Genomic DNA, 20,455 nt, shown 5'->3' with positions numbered 1-20,455 from the left:
TATTTCTTTTAATACTTTTAACTCATTTCATTCAGGCCAATGAGTTTTTTCTCTTTCAAACATCATGACCACTTCAGCAATGTGCATACAGCTTTTTCTTTGTAGTAAAATGACCTATTTCTTTTTTTTCTTCTTCTTCTTCTTTCTTTTTTTTTATCAGTAGCTCTTTTTAAGAGCCTCTCAGCTCCCTCTCTGGGTCCTAATTGAAACCATTCATGAATCAGGTGGAATTCTGGGATTTCTGCCTCACCTCAAAGTACCAAAGCATGTTATTTTCTCTGTTTCTTTTCTCCAGCCAGGAAGACTGTTACATCAGCCTTGGTTTCCTCTCGCTCTCTCTCCCTCTCTCCCTCTCTCTTCTTCCTCTGTCTCTCTGTCCCTCTTTTCAGTTCCCAAAAAGTCTTCCCAAAGAAGAGGTCAGCAACTTTCGGTGTTAAATGCACCACTTCGCAGCAGATGTGGAATATTCCCTGAGACAGGCTGTTTGAAAGAAAATAACTTTCCCAAAGTAAGTAAAATATTTGTTTTTTTTCTCACATGTGGCTATAAAGCTCAGTATCCACATTCACTTTATAGGAAGCTGGGGACAGTTTATGGACTCACATCATAAAGAAAATATCTGTTGTTTATAATAATCTGATATATGAAAAGGAGTATCAAACTGTATGTATACTTTAAAAAGGACTTGATTATAGGATTATGTATATGTATTCAACACTGCAGAAATTTGAATTTAAGACACGAGGCTTGTGTATGTGTAGTGCTGTGTTTGTTCCTCTGTTTTTTACCAGCTTTGTTTATTTTGGAATAATAGTGCATACCTCTACAGACCATATTAATTGTAATGTGCTCCAAGTTAACACAATATATTAGATGATGGTCATCTAGAGTTATAAGGCTCTTGCAAGACCAATAAGATTCGGGTGACTATTATTTTGGACAATAACAAGGCTCCATCGTTAGACTCAGGTTGTTCTTCTTTTCTAACTATGTTTACCCAAAATCTGATTAGCATCCTTTCCTGGACGATTATCATCGGTGCATCCAACAAATCATTCACATTTCATTCAAAACAAAGGCTTTGCTGTGGAGGATTTGTCCACATTATATGTGATTGAAAGCTTATTTGCGGAAAGTTTAGCTGCTTTCCTCACCCACTGATCCACAACTTTTCTTTCAGGAGCTTTTTGAGAAGAGATGAAGATCACGGACGTTAAACTGATCACACATGGTGTCTTCTTAATTCTGCTGGCCATTACTGTAAAGGCTCAAGTTAACCCAGGTAAATGCTCAGCCTTACATTTTAGGATCAAACATACAGAAGCATCATGTCAAAGATTAAAATAACTTTTTTTCTTTTTATAAGCCCGATGGATTGGCATGTTGACATGCCAGAGCAGGATTAGGTGGGTGGGCTCAGAAAGCAGGAATATGATGTGTTTATATGTGTGGATGCCTGTGATTGTGTATATGGTTTACCTAATGGTCAGAAAGTAAATATCCTCAGAACAAGCAGCGCTTTGATAAGCAGGGGGGGGGGGGCATTGTGGATAAAAAAAATTAAATTGTAGGTGTAGCTTTAGGTAACCACACACAGCTACACTTACATTCCCTCACACACTCACACACATGCAGTCATTTGACAAGTTGGAATATTTTCCCAGTCAAAGGCTTGTTTGTTCATCTGCTCCCTAAATGTCCACCAGAGGGATTTTTTTTAGTAGAACTGTGAATAAAACTCACAACCCTTTAATTAGATTAATGTTGGCAGTAGTAAACAGAGGATCCCTGGTGCATTGAGCTGCTGTACAAGTATGACACTATATTTCTGTTATTATCAAACATATTTTTCACATATACCCAGAATCTTAGTAGTTTCTCTCTCATCCCTGTGGCAAAAATCATGAAAACGCATGAAAAATAAAGAGCGGGTAGCTCAGTGGACACTCCCTACTCATTTTGCTTAGACTGGCACCTACACAGTGATGCCTCTGTTTGGCTTTAGAGGCCTTGCAGGGCTACAGGAAGAGGGCTGGAGGTAGTGGGAGTAGAGAGGGACCACTTACCACTCAATTCCTCAAATCCTGCAAATATTTAAAAGGGAAAAAAGATGGCATGTGAAAGCTCTCACTCTGTCACCATTCCTAATGTTTGCCACGTGTATTAATGATGTCTCCTCTGTTTATAGAAATCTGTCGCTATCCTCTGGGTATGACTGGCGGGCAAATCCAGGATGAAGACATCTCTGCTTCCAGTCAGTGGTCTGAGTCCACTGCTGCACGATTTGGAAGGCAACTTTGATTCAGTTTTTTTCTTCTTATAGCTTAGCTTAATTTTATTTCCTTTTGGGAAGCTAAACAAATGTCATAAGACTGCGTGCAAGGTGTACCTGAACTCTGTCCTTCATTCGCTCCTCCTCAGGCTTGACTTTGATAACGGAGATGGTGACGGGGCCTGGTGTCCTGACATCATGTCCGAGCCGGCTGGCCTCAAAGAGTACCTCCAGGTGGACCTGCGTTCGCTCCACTTCATCACACTGGTGGGCACCCAAGGTCGCCATGCTGACGGCATTGGTAATGAGTTTGCCCAGAGATACAAGATCAAGTACAGCCGTGATGGCAATAACTGGGTGGGCTGGCATGACAGAAAAGGAAAGCAGGTGAGTATAAGTAAAAATCCCACTGTTTCCTGATATTTGAAGTTTCCAGCTCCGTTTTTTTTTTTTTGTTTGTTTGTTTTCTCAATTGAAGCATTTTACAATTTATTGGTTATTATTTTAGTTAGATTGAGGGGAAAGATCAGTAAAACTCCAGGGGGCTCATTTATCAAACTGTGTGTAGCAAAGCAAACTACAGGTGGCATCTGTGGTGCAAAAAGGAAATGCTGCGCACTTCTACTTTCAGATTTATCAAAGCGTGCACACGCATGTCCTACATCTGTTTCCATTCATAAATCAGAATCAACTTTAAAGCTGGCGCACGTGAGGGAACGCCTTCCCACGCCCACATGCTGGCTATAAATGGTCAGGTGGACGCCTGTAATACATATTCATCACATCGTTTGCATGATGGCTCGGGAGTGAAAAAGAGGAAAAAAGTGGATTTTTTTCGGGTTGTGAGACGGAGATCTTATGAACCACATTGACAAACATAAAAATGTTTAAATGGTGGGCATGGCGTGGGCATTATTTGTGTCAGAAAGGCAGAATAGTGATAGCAGGTGGCTGACCCTGTCAACGCAGTGTCAGAAGGGAAGACACGCCAGAGGCATCGGAACATCTGGGTTGATATCTCAGTCGGTAGAGCATTCATCTGCCATGCAGGAAATCGAAGTTTGAATCCTACAGGTGTGAATCTTTTCGGAGAAAAGCATCTGCTAAATGACAATACTGATGCCGGTAATTTACTCATTTGTTTTAATTTATAAAATAAATATGTACAGATAGATCTGAGATTGGTAGCAGTTTATTTAGTGTAAAATAATATTTCTTTCTAGTTGCTGGGTGCTCCAGCTGGGTGGTCGGTGCTCCAGCTGGGTGGGCGGTGCAAAGGGACACAATCGTCGCTTAACCAGGTGGACAAGGAGTTGTGGGAAATAAAGACCATCTTGACAGAAATTGGGACAACAATTTAAAAAAGCGTTGTGTAAGAATAAATAAATAAAAGGAAATCCTCCTTGTTTCATTAGCGTTGCATCACTTCTAGACCTCCAGCCTCCAGTCTGCGTACCTCTCTGTTGAATGACTTTCTGACATGCTGGCAGCAGACTGTCACCTTATTTAACTGGATGTATTTTATAACATGCAAGTTTTGTTTCACAATGACAGAACATATTTTAGTGGTTGAGGTTCTTATTAATATCATCTCCCTTTTTCCATAAAATCCTGTGGGTTTTGAAGGCCTGTTTCAAAAACAAGATTTGTCCTTACCAGGTCCAAAAATTTATTTTAGGTATTTATTTAAAGCAACACTACATAAGTTTCCAACTTAAAAACTGTGTTTCTGACTTGTTTTATGGCGCAGACATTTATTATGTACATTCGTGGAGCCGTTGTTGCCTTGAAGTGTTCTGTGCCAGCAACTGAATGTCAACGCACTGGCCGTTTCAAATGTGCACCATGACTGATTCAGCAAAGAAGCACAAGAGGATAGGAAGTGAAGAAAAGAAATAGAGAAAGTGACAGAGCAAGCGATAAAACAAGAATCAACACTGGACTGATTTTTACTGGCTGGAGAGATCTCAGAGAAGAGACAGGTTGAAAGAAGGATTATGAATTTGCTTTCATTAGGGACGCCAAATGGCACAAATTGGCCAAAATTAGCAGTGGCTGTTGGACAGATGGTCTCACTTTTGACTCCAGAATACTATGCTAGTCATTGTTTATTGTCTACTCAGTGACTGCAGGATGTCTGGGTTCTATGGCTGCAAAACAAGCCCAAATCATCTGCCCACCCCACTGTGCTTGATAGTTGGCAGAGGAAATTCTTGGGTCTCTGGGGGCCCCAAGCAAAATTTTACGGGGGGCCCTTCCAACTAGCTTTCATTGCCCTTTTATTATGATATTGAATATTTATCAAATCAAACTTTATTTATAAAGCACCTTTCATGCCACAGGCAACACAAAGTGCTTTACATGATTAAAAACATTTATGCATATATAAAACAAAACAAATTGGAAATACATAATAATAGAAACACTCACCAAAGTATTTCACACAGCCGCACGCAGACTGCCCTCTCTTTATTTTTCATGCTTTTTCATGATTTTTGCCACAGGGATGAGAGAGAAACTACTGAGATTCTGGGTGTATGTGAAAAATATGTTTGATAATAACAGAAATATAAATATTTTTTTCTTTTTTTTTTTTTCTTTTTATGTTTTTAAGGACCAAAGAAATACTTTAGATTGACTTATTCAAAATAAATGACAAAAAGATGGACTTTTCTCCCCATTTTTCCTTGGGTTGGGTTTTACAGGGTTAAAGAATGTCTTCAGTCAGAGACTTCTTCAGCATCACTGTCCTTCCTGCCCACGGTTGTTCATATTTATTTTATCTAATTCATATATCATTTGTTTTTGTATTACAACAACAATTTTCCTTTTGGGGATTAAAAAGGGAATAATCTAAAGTTTTTATCAGGATTAAACATTGACACTGCGTATGTTTACATAATTTGGTGTGACATTTAACTTTGTCTAAACTGTGTCCTCTGCCAGATCATCGAGGGCAACAAGAATCCATACGATGCTGTCCTGAAGGATCTGGAGCCTCCCATCATCGCTCGTTTTGTTCGCTTCATGCCCGTCACGGACCACTCCATGATTGTGTGTATGAGAGTGGAGCTCTACGGCTGTGAATGGCTGGGTTAGTCATAACTCTTTATTATACAGACTGGAATATGCTCATCACATTAATAAATATCCAATTTACAGAATGTGAAGTTTTCTCAAGTAATGTTGTTCATACTCTGCTGTACTCTACTGAAGTGTAGGTGTCTGCTTAAATCAGTCCTTATAGTTCATGTTTGACTTGCCTATTTTAGATGGCCTGATGTCTTATAGCATTCCAGAGGGACACCAAATGATCTACAGAGGCCTGGATGTCTTCTTTAATGACTCTGTGTATGATGGAGCATCAGCTGAAAGGTTGTAGTGAGCGTTGTATTTTTATCCAAAAGAAGTCAGTAATGTACAAATATTTTTTAAGAAAAGAAAATCAAATATTTGAAGTTTTTCTAATCAACAACTCATCCATATATGCCTCCAGCCGACTGACGAAAGGCCTCGGCCAGCTAACAGATGGCACCTGGGGTCTGGATGATTTCCTGCACAGTCACACCTACGGCATGTGGCCCGGATATGACTATGTGGGATGGAGCAACAAAAGTTTCCCAAAAGGTTACGTGGAGATGATCTTTGATTTTGACCACGTCCGAAACTTCACTTCTATGAAGGTAAGGATTCAGTCAAGGGGGAAAATTTCAAAGTCTTTCTGTGGACAGCATGAGGACTGAAAAAGAGGAATAGTTGTAGAACTGCTGAGCTCACAATCCTCTGAATAGAGCTCTGCACTCATCCCCCATTACTGCTGCAAGTTTTATTAAGATATAAAGTGTAATAAAATATGATATAGGAGGACAAGGAAATTACATTTTGATGCATGGTTCTTGAAGCAGTCTAGTTAAAAGAAAAAGATTAACTTATAAATCTTACCATAAGAAAGCCTGTTCATTTCCCTTTCAAACTGAGGCACATTTGTAAGGAAAATGCATTTGTGGGATGAGCAGGAGAGTAGAGTATGTGGGTTGTGCTCACGAAAACCTTGTGTTTTTGCCAAATTCTGCCTTTGATTCTTGTTTTGAGTCTCTGGTAAACCAGTGCTGACAATAAGGTGCCTAATTAGCAATAGCATGTGCAGTGAAACCTGGACATGTGGAGGTTTCATTGCACATGTTACTCTAATGCTCAGAGATGAGTCCAGATTCTGCCCTCTGTGGAGAACGCCATGGTTCGAATTACAGGGGAGCTAAAGGGAGCTCAGCTTCCCTGAAAATCCCATGACCTCCCCTGAAAACATTCTCCATAAAGTCCATAAAGTTCCTCGTGTTTCTTAAGTTAAAAAAAATGCAGTGATTTGTTATTGTTGTGTGTTTACTCATTTATTTCTTTCAGTTTTCCAAACATATTTCTTTACTATTTGACACCCTTTTACATTGATTTCTTCTGAGGTAATCCATGCGTGACTCGTCACCACACAAGGAAAAGTCACCTATACCTCTCAATGGATCAGTACCAAGTTTCTTATCGTGGAAACCTGTTATAAAAACCATTTTTACAGCCCAGGCCGCTGTAGTTAGGCTAATAAACAGGACTGATCATAGTCCATTTTAACATTGACGTGTTTTATGATTTTGATGATGATGACTGAACTAGGGTTCTGTTTCAGTAAGACTTGTTCATCATAAGAGCCTCTGTTTCAGACTAACTTTGTTGCATGCCATGAGCCGCCCAAGCAATGACCCCTTTTTTTCTCGCTTTTTGTGTTTGTTAAAAAAGCCAACCCTTATTCAGTTTTTGATTTTTGTGTAAATAAAATGAAATGCCAAGAAAATAAAAGAATGATGACATTAAACAGTAAAATAACAAAGAAGGACAGTGATAAACAGATAAGGCTGCTTTTGACCACATTAATGTGCACTAATATATGTGCATGTGATTTAGGAAGTCAGAGAGCATGCCCAAAAATAAGGCTCCCCCAAAACCCCCTTTTTATTCAAAACCTGGAGAACATTATTCAGACTGCTGGACCAATAGGATGAAAAGCAGTATGATGGTGTGGGGCAGTATCTTCCTCACTGGAGGCAATCTCACTGCAGAGAGAGACTGCATAGTCTGGGACCAAAGTCTATCCTCCAAGGCACTCACCCCCAGAGAGCGGGCTTTATCAAAGTCTGCCTCCAGATTTTGGGAGTGGAGATGAATAACCTGCCTGCAGTCCTGACCTCAACACCACTGAACACTTCTGGGATCAGCTTAGGATGCTGTTGGTGCCAGAATCACAAAAAAAAAAAAAACACATTAGCTGACTTGTGACAAATGGGATGCCATCCCACAGCAGTGTGTGACTGAGCTGGTGACCAGCATGGGGATGAGGAGGTACCAGGCTGTTGTGGCTTCGTATGGATCTTCCACATGCTACACAAGGCCTTGTTTTGTTAAATTAAGACATTGTGAAATTGCCAGTATGTTTTATTTCTTCAGACTTTTATCATCCAACTCAATAAATTACTCCAAACATGAGTCAACAGAAGAATAAGCTGTTTGCCTTTGGCAGAGAAGATCTGACTGAATTTGTGCATCCTACAAATATGGCACCATTTATAAGGAAATAAACACGTTTTCCATTGGTATAAGATTCTTTTCCAAGCAGCATTGTTACAACAAAGAAATAGCCCACCAGAAACTACTTTCCAAACTTTTTATGCTAGGTTAATGTTCTTCAATAAATCTTAGTTTAAGCTTTCTCCTTCTCAGGTTCACTGCAGTAACATGTTCAGCCGCGGAGTGAAAGTGTTCAGACAAGTCACTTGCTTCTTCCGGTCTGGATCACAGTGGGAGGATGACCCGGTGACTTTCAAGCCCACTGTTGACCACATGAGCCAAAGTGCCCTTTTTGTCAGCGTGCCCCTCGGGGACCGCACAGCCAGGATCATAAAGTGTCGTTTCCACTTCAGTGACACGTGGATGCTGTTCAGTGAGGTGGCCTTTCAGTCAGGTGAAAAAGATCACTTCTCTTTAAAGGTTTAATTCCACACATGTGGAGGCGATGCCTCGACTCCACATCCTTTAGCTGTGTGTTTTTTGGATTACAGGCTCTGCCGTGTACAATACCTCGTTGACTCCTCACAAACATGGACATCCAGCAAACACACTACCAGGTTGGCAGCTATGACTTCTCTCTCTCTCTCTCTCTGTCTCTCTCTCTCTCTCTCTCTTGCTCACTGTCTCTCTCTCTCTTTATGTTTCTTAAACTTGACAGTGACAATCAGACAGTCCAGAATAAAATAAGGTTGCTGGAAAATGACACACTGTGAAACAAAACATGGGACAAATTATTATTTTCATTTAAACAAATGAAATCACATACAACAATACATCTATAATATCATTTTAACATAAACATATTTCAATAAATCTTTGTCAACTTAAAAAAATGTGTATGAAAGGTGGAACAAAAAGGTTTTGTGGTCAAACACTGCCCCCTGCTGACAGAATCAGAAACTACTCATCATTCAGACAAAAAGGCTTCTTATGTGATTTTACAAATGCAACAGGTATTATGAAAGAAAAACTTCATTATTTTAGAATATAGCGTAATAACTTGAATAACTGTTGACCGCACTAAAAGTCATCTCAACTTTCAACTCATATCTGGTGTGTCAGGGGATGATCCCACTCACAAGGTGGATGACAGCAACACAAGGATCCTAATTGGCTGCCTGGTGGCCATCATAGCCATCCTATTGGCTATCATAGTCATCATACTGTGGCGGCAGGTCTGGCAGAAGATGCTTGAGAAGGTGAGAAGAGTTTTTGTTTTGCCGATTTTTTTATCTTGGAAATCAGTGTTTTGATGTCTCACCTTTATCATATGAGTAATCGTTCATTTCCATTGTTATTGATTGATTTGATTGATCTATATGATGCTTTGAGTTTATCACTTCAAAGCCGACATTCTCCTCTGGGTGATACAGAGGCAAAGAACAGCCATGCTTGAATAATATTTTAAATATTAATATCTCAAAGCAACAAGTTTACTATCTCCTTATCTTGAAATAATGGTTTAATCCTTTCTAACAAACTACAATAAGATAAAAACAAAGATGTCTTTCTTTGTCAGCATTCACACCATCGGCAGGAAGGGAACAGAATAACATGTGCATGCCTTAACTTCTCCAGGACAGTAATTAGGACGCTGCAACAGTTCACTGTGGTGAAGAGAGAACTGAGCAAAAAGGCAAAGCTTTTGTTTACTGGTCTATTTTTATTCCAATTCTCACCTCTGGCCACCAGATTTGGGTAGTGACCAAAAGAATGAGTTCATGAATACAAGTGGCTGAAACGTTCCTCCTTATCGAAAGGAGTAACTTGAGTTTAGGATTATAATTTGGTTGCCTCCTGGCAGCTTCCCCTTGGAGGTTTTCTGGGCTCATCCTACTGGAAGGAGACTCTAAGGCTGACTCAGGACTTGTAGAAAGGATTATATTTTCCTCCGCCTTGGAGTCACACAAGAGGAGCTGAAGAGTGTCATTCAGGAGAACCTGAACCTGTTGCCTTTGGCAACCTGACTTAAATTACATGGAAGAGAATTGGATGGATGTATGGATGCCTTAACTTGATGTTACAGATTCTGAGCAATTGTGGCCATTACCAATTAAAATGGCTGATAACCATTTTCAACCTCATCTTGATCATCTCATGAGCAAAAACAGTTCATCTTGTGATAGCCTGTTACAATGGTTGGTTATCTTGAGGAAACTAAATCTGATTGAGATAATAAGAAAAACTCGCTAGTTCATTAAAATGAGCTTTGTGATCCCAAGCTAACAGAATGAAAAATAAATACATCCATACATGACCATGCTGATACTGATGTTTAGCCACTGATGAGCTGACACACACTCTCACACATATGTAGGCATCCCGCCGGTTGTTAGACGACGAGCTCACTGCTCGTCTTGCCATCCAGACCAGAGCCTTCTCCTTCCACCACTCCTCTCTGTCCAGCGAGGACGGCTCCACTTCCAACTCCACCTATGAGAGAATCTACCCCCTCTGCGCCGACTACCAGGAGCCTTCCCGACTCATCCGGAAACTGCCCGAGTTCGCTCAGTCCTCTGAACATCTCGGTACTGTAAGCTGGCAAAAATAAACAAATACCTTTGATTTCAGCTAAACTTCAGGTCCTGTTCATGTCTCTCTTCCAGAGTCGAGCACCTCGTGCAGAGCGCTCGCAGCTGGTTCAGACAGCGCTCCCCACTATGCAGAGGCAGATATCATCAGTCTGCAGGAGTCCTCCAACAGCAGCACGTGCTCCATCCCAGCAGTCAACATCAGTCTGTTTGCCGGCACTGATTCATCCATGAGGGAGTTTCCCAGAGAGAAGCTTGTCTACAAGGAGAAACTGGGAGAGGGCCAGTTCGGAGAAGTATATTCAGTTTTGTTGCTGTAAATCTTTGCTGGCACAGCTCGACATACTTGGCTCATTTTCTCTTTACCCTCATTAAGGTGGTGTCACTGTAAAGCTATTATTCAGCTTGCTGTAGGGCAAAAGCACCAAACTGTGAACTGACATGCATGCTAATAAACAGGCAGCACTTGGAGATAAACAAATGGCTCCAAGTGGTGCCAAGCAAATGATGGACTGCTGTTCCACACAGGTGCACTTGTGTGAGGCAAAGGGCATGCAGGACTTTTTGGATGAGGATTTGTCGGTGGAGGGAAACAGTGAGTCACCTCTGCTTGTTGCTGTTAAAACACTGCGGGAAGATGCAAACAAGAATGCAAGGTAAAGGCAGCTGGCACAAAAGATTTGTTTGTTTTCAGGTCTTTTCCCAATCCTAACCGTTTTTCCTGGCTGTGATGCAGGAACGACTTCCTGAAGGAGATCCGCATCATGTCTCGTCTGCGGGACCCCAACATTGTCCGCTTGCTGGCGGTGTGCATGGACACGGACCCGCTGTGCATGATCACAGAGTACATGGAAAATGGAGACCTGAATCAGTTCCTGTGCAACCTCAGACTGAAGGCGACTTCTGACGGACACACGGCAGAAGAAGAAGAAAAGGAATTGGTCAGGTATGATCCTAACTTAACCTGAAATGATCATTTACCAGGATGACCAGGAAGTAACACCTAACAGTTCATAATATTCTGTCTTCTGTGATCTCTGCATACTTAGTTACGCTAAACTGACTGGCATGGCGGTGCAGATTGCATCTGGTATGAAGTACTTGTCCTCGCTTAATTTCGTCCACCGAGATCTGGCAACTCGTAACTGCCTGGTGGGGAAGAACTGCACTATAAAGATCGCTGATTTTGGCATGAGTCGAAACCTGTACAGAGGGGACTACTACCGCATCCAGGGCCGGGCAGTCCTGCCCATTCGGTGGATGTCATGGGAGAGCATCCTCCTAGTGAGTAATCAAAACACCTGGAACAAACTAAAAAGAAAATGTGATTATCTTACCAGTCCTCTTGATTCTTGTCTTAGTGGACATGTAGCCTTGAAAATGGCCGCCATGGCTGAAGGGCTACCACTACAATTTGATATCTATAAGAAAAGAGGGATCTCAATGCAAAGAGAAGGAAGTTTGTGCAACATTCAGTCTGTAATAAAGCTGCCAATCATCTGTCCTCTCAGGGTAAGTTTACCATGGCCAGTGATGTGTGGGCGTTTGGAGTGACTCTGTGGGAAGTCCTGACTCTGTGTAAGGAGCAGCCCTACTCCCAGCTTTCTGACGAGCAGGTCATCGAAAACACAGGCGAGTTCTTCAGAGACCAGGGCAAGCAGGTGAGCGTCACACAAGTTTAAGCTGCAATCTCTGAAGAACACAAGGTGCCAGGATTCGTCTTAAAACTGTGGTGCCGACTAAAAAGTGTGAAAAACACATCATTTTTAGGGCACTCTAGTCAGCTCTCTTAAAACTATCTGTTTTATGTCACAAAATGTGTAAAAGACACTTCATACACCCATAGGCAGAAAGAGGCAGACATATCCTTGGATAGCGCTCTCCTCCTTCACATGTACTCTGCAGATCAACTCAGACTCCTACTTCTCTGTTGTTCTTAAATACAAACAACATGAATGAATAAATCTCAACAAGCTTAACGATCCTGTCCGGTGACATCAGAAGAAATATATTTTATTGTGTGGTCATGGATTATTCATGAGAATTGCATGTCTTCTTTACATTTTGGTGCAGCGAACAAGACGTTATCACGTGGCCACATGTTACCAAGTCATGGGAACAGAATAAGTCAAGGCCACGACTTAATTCTGCATCAACTTTCCCAATGTCTGCATATTGTTTTCATTACAGAGTGTGTGCCGTAAGGCCCCCAATTATTGGTCTCTTACTAATTATAACACTGAGTTTAATTACATGAGATCACAGGACATCATTTACTTTAGGTCCAGTTTCAGGCTACCAAGCTGTCACCAGATATGGCTGTAGTAACTAAACGAAGAGCAAATAAATTTACAGAGAAAGTGGAACCATAATTAAAACAATAAAAACAATCAGAGTAATCCAGAAAAAACTAATCTGAAGAATTTGAAGGTGACCAGGTAAAGTTGATTTTTAATTTACTTTTAATTTTTTTTTACTTTTTAAAAAACAAAATAAAAAAAAACAGAGCTAAGGCTGTGCAGTGGCATGTGGTTTTAGTCTGTTTTTACTCTTTGTGCTGCTTGTTACAGAAACTTTGAACTTATTAGTTAATCAACAAAAACACAAACATTAACATAGGGAAAGGTGCTTTAAATGCAGCATCTTTGAGTATTAAAAGTTCTTCTAACAGTACTCTGAAAGCTATGCATTTTGTACTTTAAAAAGCACCACCTAGTCAGAATACCATAAATAACGTGTGTTTTATGGATTTTCCAGATTTTAAAAAAGGCCCAATTTTAATGTGGAAGCTGTGAAAAAAGACAAATATGGCCCTTTAGGTATTCCATACAAATTATGTAGTATAATCTGTAAATGTTTATGCTACGACAAGAATACATGTGATACATTACAAATGTTTGTTGAAATTAAAAGCAAGGCTGCTGCTCATGGGGTCTGTTCTGACTGTCTCCTGCTATTAGGTGTACCTGCCACAGCCTCCACGTTGTCCTGACAGAGTCTACAATGACCTCATGCTAAGCTGTTGGAGGAGAAACGCCAAACAGAGACCGAGTTTTGAGGATATACACACTCAGCTGATGGAGAGTGTGGCGTAACTTCTCTTGACCATTAACTGTCTCAATATTCCTTAAATGTTGATTCATTGTGAATTAATTTGGAGTCGGAGGCAACACCATTAGTCATTCATATGACACTGTAAATATTGAAATATAAAATAAATACTTAATACACTTGAACAAAGCCCTATATTGTAGATATCATGCACTTAGCACTCACCTCTGTGTATTTAATATTTATAAAGTGCTTTATGATATTCCCTGGTAAACACCATTGTGAATATTTTGTTTTTTACCATTTCTCTACATGCATGTATTGTATTGCACTTCCAATAGAGAATATCAGAGCTTATGTGTGACTTTAAAAAACAAAACATTACTATTTATGCTTGTATTTTTAAACATATAAACGTGGCATGATAATGATTTCTGTTATGGATGAGAATGTTCTTTTTGGGGGTTTTTTTTGTTTGTTTTTTTATTACTATGCAAAACGCTTCCTTTGTTTTATGAACATGTTTTTGTACTATTACAGAAATGCATTCACTGCATATCCAACTTCACGTCCTAATAAGCTGAGAAAATGTGTAAAACATAAATAAAACTAAAATGCAATGATTTGCAATTGTCATTAATAAAATTTTTATGCGCAAAAGATCATAGAAACCATTTTAAATGTTGAATGTGAGACTATTTCACTATTTCATGAAAACTACAAGCTCAGCACATAGACTCTTCTACTGAAAACCTCTGCAAAAGATAATAAAGGATGGGAAATAAATGCAGTTCAGCAGGGTCTTGTTAAAATATGCAAAGACCTCCCGGATAAAGATAACACCTGGATGGGAGCACATTTTGCTCTACAACATGTGTAGACTTTTCAGGTGGTCTCTTTCTAGGTGTGCAAGTTGCCAGTGCACCTCCATACCATCAGAGGTTCAGGCTTTTGAACTGAACAAACTGATGTGATATGATGGCAGGTATATTAAATTATGAGGTGCTGAACCTGCACTTTATTTTGCTATATAATAACAGTCTTCATTCAAAGAGATCACCAATGTGTTTTTAAAAGATGCTTCCCTCTGCCATTAATAGAAACCATCTAAAGATTATTCTTTAAAAAGGACTGTAAAAATAAGAACCCTGCTCGAATACGTTTTACTGAAAGCTGAAGAAAACAAAGAATATTATTTTTATTTTGAGGGATACAAACTTTAGAACAGGTTTTTGATTTTGTATAAGAAAGATATGTCTGGGAGTTCATTTGAGACATGAAAAAGGAGTAAATTTGCCCTGATAAGACTTCAGTGATGTCAACCTTTTGCTAATAATTTAGTGTAAATGGGTAATTATTTTATACATTTGTTAAGCTATGGGAGTGGTGACCTTCAGAGGTTAGAGAAGTGGACTTGGGGCTGGAGAATCCACAATCAAGTTCCCAGACTAGCAAAGGAAGTAAGCCACTATGGGCCCTTGAGCAAGATCCTTGACCCCACCTGCTCCAAGTGTGTTAGAATATGGTGCTGCTCATTGAGATATGTCAATAGCAGAGGACTACCCGTTTCCCTGTGACATGATTGGAAATATTTCTTCTTATTCTATTCAAATATTACATTTTACAGGAGCAGATTCTGGTGTGTGGACTTTATTTATTTGTCTGATGGTTCTTCTTCTATTCAGTGATTAATGTAGGTTATAAAACCTTAATTTCAAATCCTTATAGTTAAGCTAAAACAAACTAAAGTAAAAGAAAAGAATATGAAAAATGTCTAAACAAAACGTTTTACTTGGACCATACCTTGTTTTTGTTCAATGTTGTTTTCTTATTCCTCTCAGCTTATTTTTTAATATACTATCTTTTAACACTAATTTGGGGAAGTTTTCTCCCTTTTCAGCCTTAAATTAATCCCAGAAATTTGTTAATTTCTTTTTAAATATGACCTTACATTTTTATCACTATTTTTGTCTGATTTTGTCCTGTTTTTAAGTATGATCAGTCTGTCCTTGATCATTTAGGTGCTTTCTTTTTTCATTGAATTCTTGTTGGTTTCTGGACAGCCTTTTCATAATTAATTGTTTTTCTTCTTTTTTTTTATTCATTCATTCATTCGTTCATTCATTCATTCATTCATTCATTCATTTAGAATGGGTCACTTTTAATCGTTGGGTTCCTTTGCAGGCTTTTTCCTTTTCGCCTGACGTAGTCGAAGCTGATTGGTCAGCTGTTTATTGACATCCAATCACACCACGCAGCCGTTTGCCTCTTTCATTGGCTGCGTCTCTCCGACGTAGTCTCTTTAGTAGGCTGCGTCTCTCCGTTGAGGTCGCGCGATGGGCCGTCCGGCTGCGGTTAGAGAGACTTCAAAGCGGGTCCAAATTCATTACGACTTTTTAACTTTTCGTTTTTGTTTTTAATCTACAACCGCTCAGATATGGAGAAAGTTGTCATTGTAACTGGCGCGAACAGGTAAGCCCACTGAAAAAGCCTCCTAGCTTCAGTTAAAGACCCGTTGTGTCTTCTTGAAAACTACTAATGAGCTGATAAATACTGAATTATCAGTGTGTGCTGACATTAGAAACTGTAGCTTCTCTGAGGGAGAGTAATACTCCCATTGAGAGATTGACAGCCTGTAAACCTCTCATAAGCCGCCTGTAACACTTATGAGCTGCAAGAAAGTTCACTCATTTATTATTACATGTAATTATTTTAGCCTAAAGTAGCGTTTGTGCGAAGTGAGCTTTAAAGCTTCTTTATAGAAAGGCCACACAATACTGCAGCTTTTCCCAAATCCTAAATTACACACAATAGCTAACAATATATAATGTAGTCATTATATTATATTGGTAATACTTTAAAAAATACTTGCATAAAAATAAAATAAACAAATAATAGTAATATTATGCACCTGCCTTCAGTATTTCTGTCATGATTCTCTAAACGGATTCTTTACTCTTTCCTCAGTCTGTGAGATAAAAGTGCATATATGTGAGCTGCTGTGTTTCCATTATCTGTGTGTTTGCAGTGGCATCGGCCTGGCCTTGTGTGAGAGACTGCTGACTGAGGACAGTCAGCTACGACTGTGTCTGGCCTGCAGAAACATGCAGCGGGCTGAAGCTGCCCGCTCTGCCCTCCTGACCTCTCACACCACCGCCCAGGTCGAGCTATTGCACCTCGATGTTGGCTCTGTGCAGTCAGTGCTCAGCGCTGCTGAGGAAGTCAAGACCAGGTGAGAGATATCAGATATTCTGACCTCATGATGCTGCCAATTGTTGTCTTTACTGTGAAGTTTCATCACCTACACTGATTGATCCTTTTCTCATATATTCCCACAGGTACAGCAGAATTGACTTTTTGTATCTAAATGCAGGAATTATGCCTAATCCAGCAGTGGACATTGGAGCATTTTTTAAAGGTCTCTTTTCCAGGTAAATTTAAGCTCATGATTTACGTTGTTTTTATATTTGCAGATAAGACCCCTTACTGTCCCTTCCCTTCCTCCCCATAGAAATGCCGTCAACATGTTTGCAACAGCAGAGGGGCTCCTAACTCAGCAGGACCGTCTCACCTCAGATGGCCTGCAGGAAGTTTTTACCACTAACCTTTTTGGCCATTTTCTTCTGGTATGCTGCAAACTACACACAGACTCCAGAACTGTATAGTGTCATGTCTGCATGTGCTGTCTAAATGACAAACATCCAGAATATGTAATTATCGAACTACTCTCATAAAGCTGACATTAATGTATTGATGTTCCAGATCAGAGAGTTGGAGCCTCTGCTGTGTCAACCTGGTCACACATCCAGGATAGTGTGGACATCCTCGAGTAACGCCAGTCGCTCTGCCTTCAGCATTCAGGACATTCAGCACAGGAATGGGAAGGAGTCGTACAGCTCATCCAAATACGCTTCAGACATGCTCAGTGTGGCGCTCAACAGACACAAGAACAGCCAGGTTTGTCTTTCATACTCACACTTCCAGTACATTCAAGGCTATCAACATAAGCTTTTACATCCAGAGATTGTGCTCCTTTTTGAGGCAATGGTTGAGATTTACAGTTCAGAAGACGCCATAAAGCTCTCTTTGTGACAGGGGCTGTTCTCCTCTGTAACATGTCCAGGACTGGTGATGACTAATTTGACCTATGGCATCCTCCCCTCCTTCTTCTGGACGCTGATCATGCCCGTCATGTGGATGGTGAGCTGTGATTCATTTTCTGTGTGTTAGCTCAATTCTGCTTTAAACAACACTCCTGCTTCTCTTGTCTTAAAACAGATAAGGATGTTCACCAACACTTTCACTCTGACACCTAACAACGGAGCGGAGGCTCTAGTATGTTTTCAGTTTTCATGTTTCTCATCATGATCCCTGTAAATAATTCTAACTCATCCACAATAAATGCCTCACGGACATAAATTCTTGCTGTGGTCTTTCACAGCATTGGCTTTTTCTTCAGAAGCCTGAATCTCTGGATCCAAGAGCAAAGTATCACAGTTTAACGTCAGGCCTTGGAACAAACTTCACCCAACCTCGACAAGTGAGTAACAACGGGTCAATAGTTCCAGAGATGCTGCTCAAGCTGGTATAAACTAGAGTACATGTAACTATTTATTCTGCAGTAGATTAAAGTTTAATGGCATTTATACAATCACTGGTCACTTTATTAGGTACACCTTGCTAGTACCTGGTTGGAGCTCCTATTTCCTTCAGAACTGCCTTAATGCTTTGTGTCATAGATTCAACAAGGTGTTGAAAACATTCCTCAGAGATTTTGCTCCATTTTGACATGACAGCATCACAGAGTTGCTGCATCCATGATGAGAATCTCCCACTCCACCACATCCCAAAGCTGCTCTACTGGACTGAGATCTGAGATGATCGGAGCTTTGTGACATGGTGCATTATCCTGCTGGAAGTAGCATCAGAAGATGGTAACAAAAGCAGCCTGAGCCATTGATACAAGCCAGGATGGATCCATGTTTCCATGTTTCCAGATGGTTGTGTGTGAAAATCCCAGTAGATCAGCAGTTTCTGCTCACTTTGAACTTCAGCAAGTCGTCTTCACCATGTCTGCATGACGAAATGCTCTGATTTGCTGCCTTATGATTGGCTGATTAGATATTTGTGTTAACTAGCAGTTGAGCATGTGTACCTAATAAAGTGGCTGGTGAGTGCATTTGCAGAGTATGTCAAGTATTTTTTTTTTTTCTGCCTTTTCCTATGTGGTTAACTACTGAAACTAAACACGATTTGGATCTATAAATGAAACGATTGTTAGTAGATTTGCTGTAGTCTCTTCCTGTGTGATGTCTAGTATTGAACAGAAATCAGGTAGATTCAAACTACACAGATCTTTTCTGTTATGTTGCTTCAAATGCTTATTGACATGCAGATAATCAGGATTCTCTTATTTTATGTTTCAGATGGACATTGACGATGAAATGTCCGAAGAGTTGTTTTTAAAACTTCTCGAACTGGAGAAAGCTGTTAGAAGGAAAGTAAATGAGAGAAACGCTGAAAGCAAAGCTTATCAGCGGTACCTCAGTGAGATAGAGTAGCGGTGCGTCTTTGCTCTCTTGAAATGGACTGTGTGCAGTTTGAACTAATATTGCTGTTTTATGCTACGCATTATTACCTGATAAACCACCAAATAAAGTGCTTCCTGTAACGGTATTTCCTCTAACTCAACCAAGGTGTCAACCAGGCCTGTTGCAGTTAAATCATGTTGCACAGATCAAATCTTCTTGCTTCAGTTTGTTGAAAATGACAAATCTCATATTTCAACATTGTTTTGCACCACCTATAAGAGTGAATTAAAACAGGCAGAAAGATGTACAATCTTTTATCTTCAATAAATAATATTTATGATATAATAGTGGGACAAAAACTTGTTGACGTTATTAGTATGACAGTTAATTACATCATTGTTTATGCCTTAATTAAGAGACTGAGGTGATTGTTTGGTAAATATATTGTATTGAATAAAAGTAGTTGATTAAAAAAAAAAAGTTGGATAGTTTTTTTTTATTCCCAGATTCAGAACAGATACCAGAGTAATGATAGATTATATATAAAGGGTGTAGTGACATCTAGTGGCTGAAATTGGTAATTAATCTAACTGAAAATCTTCCGTCTTAGTTAAACTAGCCATGAAAAACACAGACGTCCCTTTAGTAGGTGCCAAAGTTTAGCTCATCCCTCTTCAACACTAACTTTAAATTATTTTATTGTTGCTTTTATTGAAACATTTTCCTTTTCTAGGGTTGTTATTTACCAAGGAGTAAAAAATGGATGTCATTTTGTTTTGGTTTTTTCCAAGAGTGAAAAATTACATTTGCTGTGAGCTTACAATTTGAGGATTTCTTTTCTAGATTATTATTTATATAATCAATAATTGACTTGTTCTATACATTGCACCAATTTCAGCTCTTTGTAGGGCTTTAAATCCCTTGTTTGGTCCTTACATAATATTATCATTTCAGGGGATAACGATTCAGGGTTTGCAAACATAAATTCTGCCCCAAAGCAATTTCTGTTCAATTTGATTCAATGTTCAGATTCCGGTGATTGATAAAAATTTTTTAACTTGATTAATCCCAATTGGAAAATTCAGCTCTGCATTTGACCCATCTGTGGATGTTCCCTTCCCTGTAATAGAGAGCAGTGGGCAGCTGTGGAGCAGTTGGGAGGTTAAGGGTCCACAGTGCTTCACCTTTTGCTGGCACACCAGGGATTTGAACCCAGCTTCTTCAGACCCAAGCCCACCTCTGGACCACTGAGCAGTGATATATTGTTATTTTCAACTTGAATCGATGCTGCTGGCTCACTGATCACTGAGTCTATGAAACTTAATGTAATGTTACATCCCTGCTCTGCTAACTGTACCTTCAAGCACTTCAGTGCTCAGTGATAATATGTACTTGACCCAACTAACACGAGAGGTCTGGCTATAATAACTGTGTGTGTGTGTGTGTGTGTGTGTGTGTGT

The 20,455-nt window shown here is 39.8% G+C and overlaps 2 protein-coding genes across 3 annotated transcripts; both read left to right on the top strand.

Moving 5' to 3' along the window:
• The first annotated feature begins 424 nt into the window (after positions 1-424).
• Positions 425-14,089, top strand: ddr2b (discoidin domain receptor tyrosine kinase 2b). The gene is made up of 17 exons (XM_041991490.1): positions 425-508; positions 1,181-1,282; positions 2,189-2,291; positions 2,422-2,659; positions 5,219-5,366; positions 5,545-5,647; positions 5,769-5,955; positions 8,036-8,276; positions 8,374-8,439; positions 8,945-9,081; positions 10,200-10,410; positions 10,489-10,709; positions 10,942-11,069; positions 11,150-11,359; positions 11,463-11,697; positions 11,925-12,074; positions 13,374-14,089. The coding sequence occupies exons 2-17, from the start codon at positions 1,198-1,200 to the stop codon at positions 13,506-13,508; spliced, it is 2,598 nt and encodes an 865-aa protein (XP_041847424.1). The 5' UTR covers positions 425-508; positions 1,181-1,197; the 3' UTR covers positions 13,509-14,089.
• Positions 14,090-15,778: 1,689 nt separating this feature from the next.
• On the top strand, positions 15,779-19,487 carry LOC121643906 (3-keto-steroid reductase/17-beta-hydroxysteroid dehydrogenase 7-like). 2 transcript variants are annotated; one of them, XM_041991510.1, is made up of 9 exons: positions 15,780-15,936; positions 16,493-16,696; positions 16,803-16,895; positions 16,976-17,090; positions 17,227-17,421; positions 17,560-17,664; positions 17,743-17,799; positions 17,906-18,004; positions 18,891-19,487. In XM_041991510.1, the coding sequence occupies exons 1-9, from the start codon at positions 15,902-15,904 to the stop codon at positions 19,023-19,025; spliced, it is 1,038 nt and encodes a 345-aa protein (XP_041847444.1). In that variant the 5' UTR covers positions 15,780-15,901; the 3' UTR covers positions 19,026-19,487. The 2 variants fall into 2 exon arrangements, 1 of the variants encoding a protein (XP_041847444.1); XR_006011188.1 differs by lacking the exons at positions 17,906-18,004; positions 18,891-19,487 and having other exon boundaries at positions 15,779-15,936; positions 17,588-17,664.
• Positions 19,488-20,455: the final 968 nt, after the last annotated feature.

The sequence above is a fragment of the Melanotaenia boesemani genome, chromosome 8, assembly GCF_017639745.1.
Source record: "Melanotaenia boesemani isolate fMelBoe1 chromosome 8, fMelBoe1.pri, whole genome shotgun sequence".
In the NCBI taxonomy this organism is placed as follows: Eukaryota; Metazoa; Chordata; class Actinopteri; order Atheriniformes; family Melanotaeniidae; genus Melanotaenia; species Melanotaenia boesemani.
Note: the sequence above shows the minus strand (reverse complement) of the source record. Positions and strands in the feature narration are given on the sequence as shown.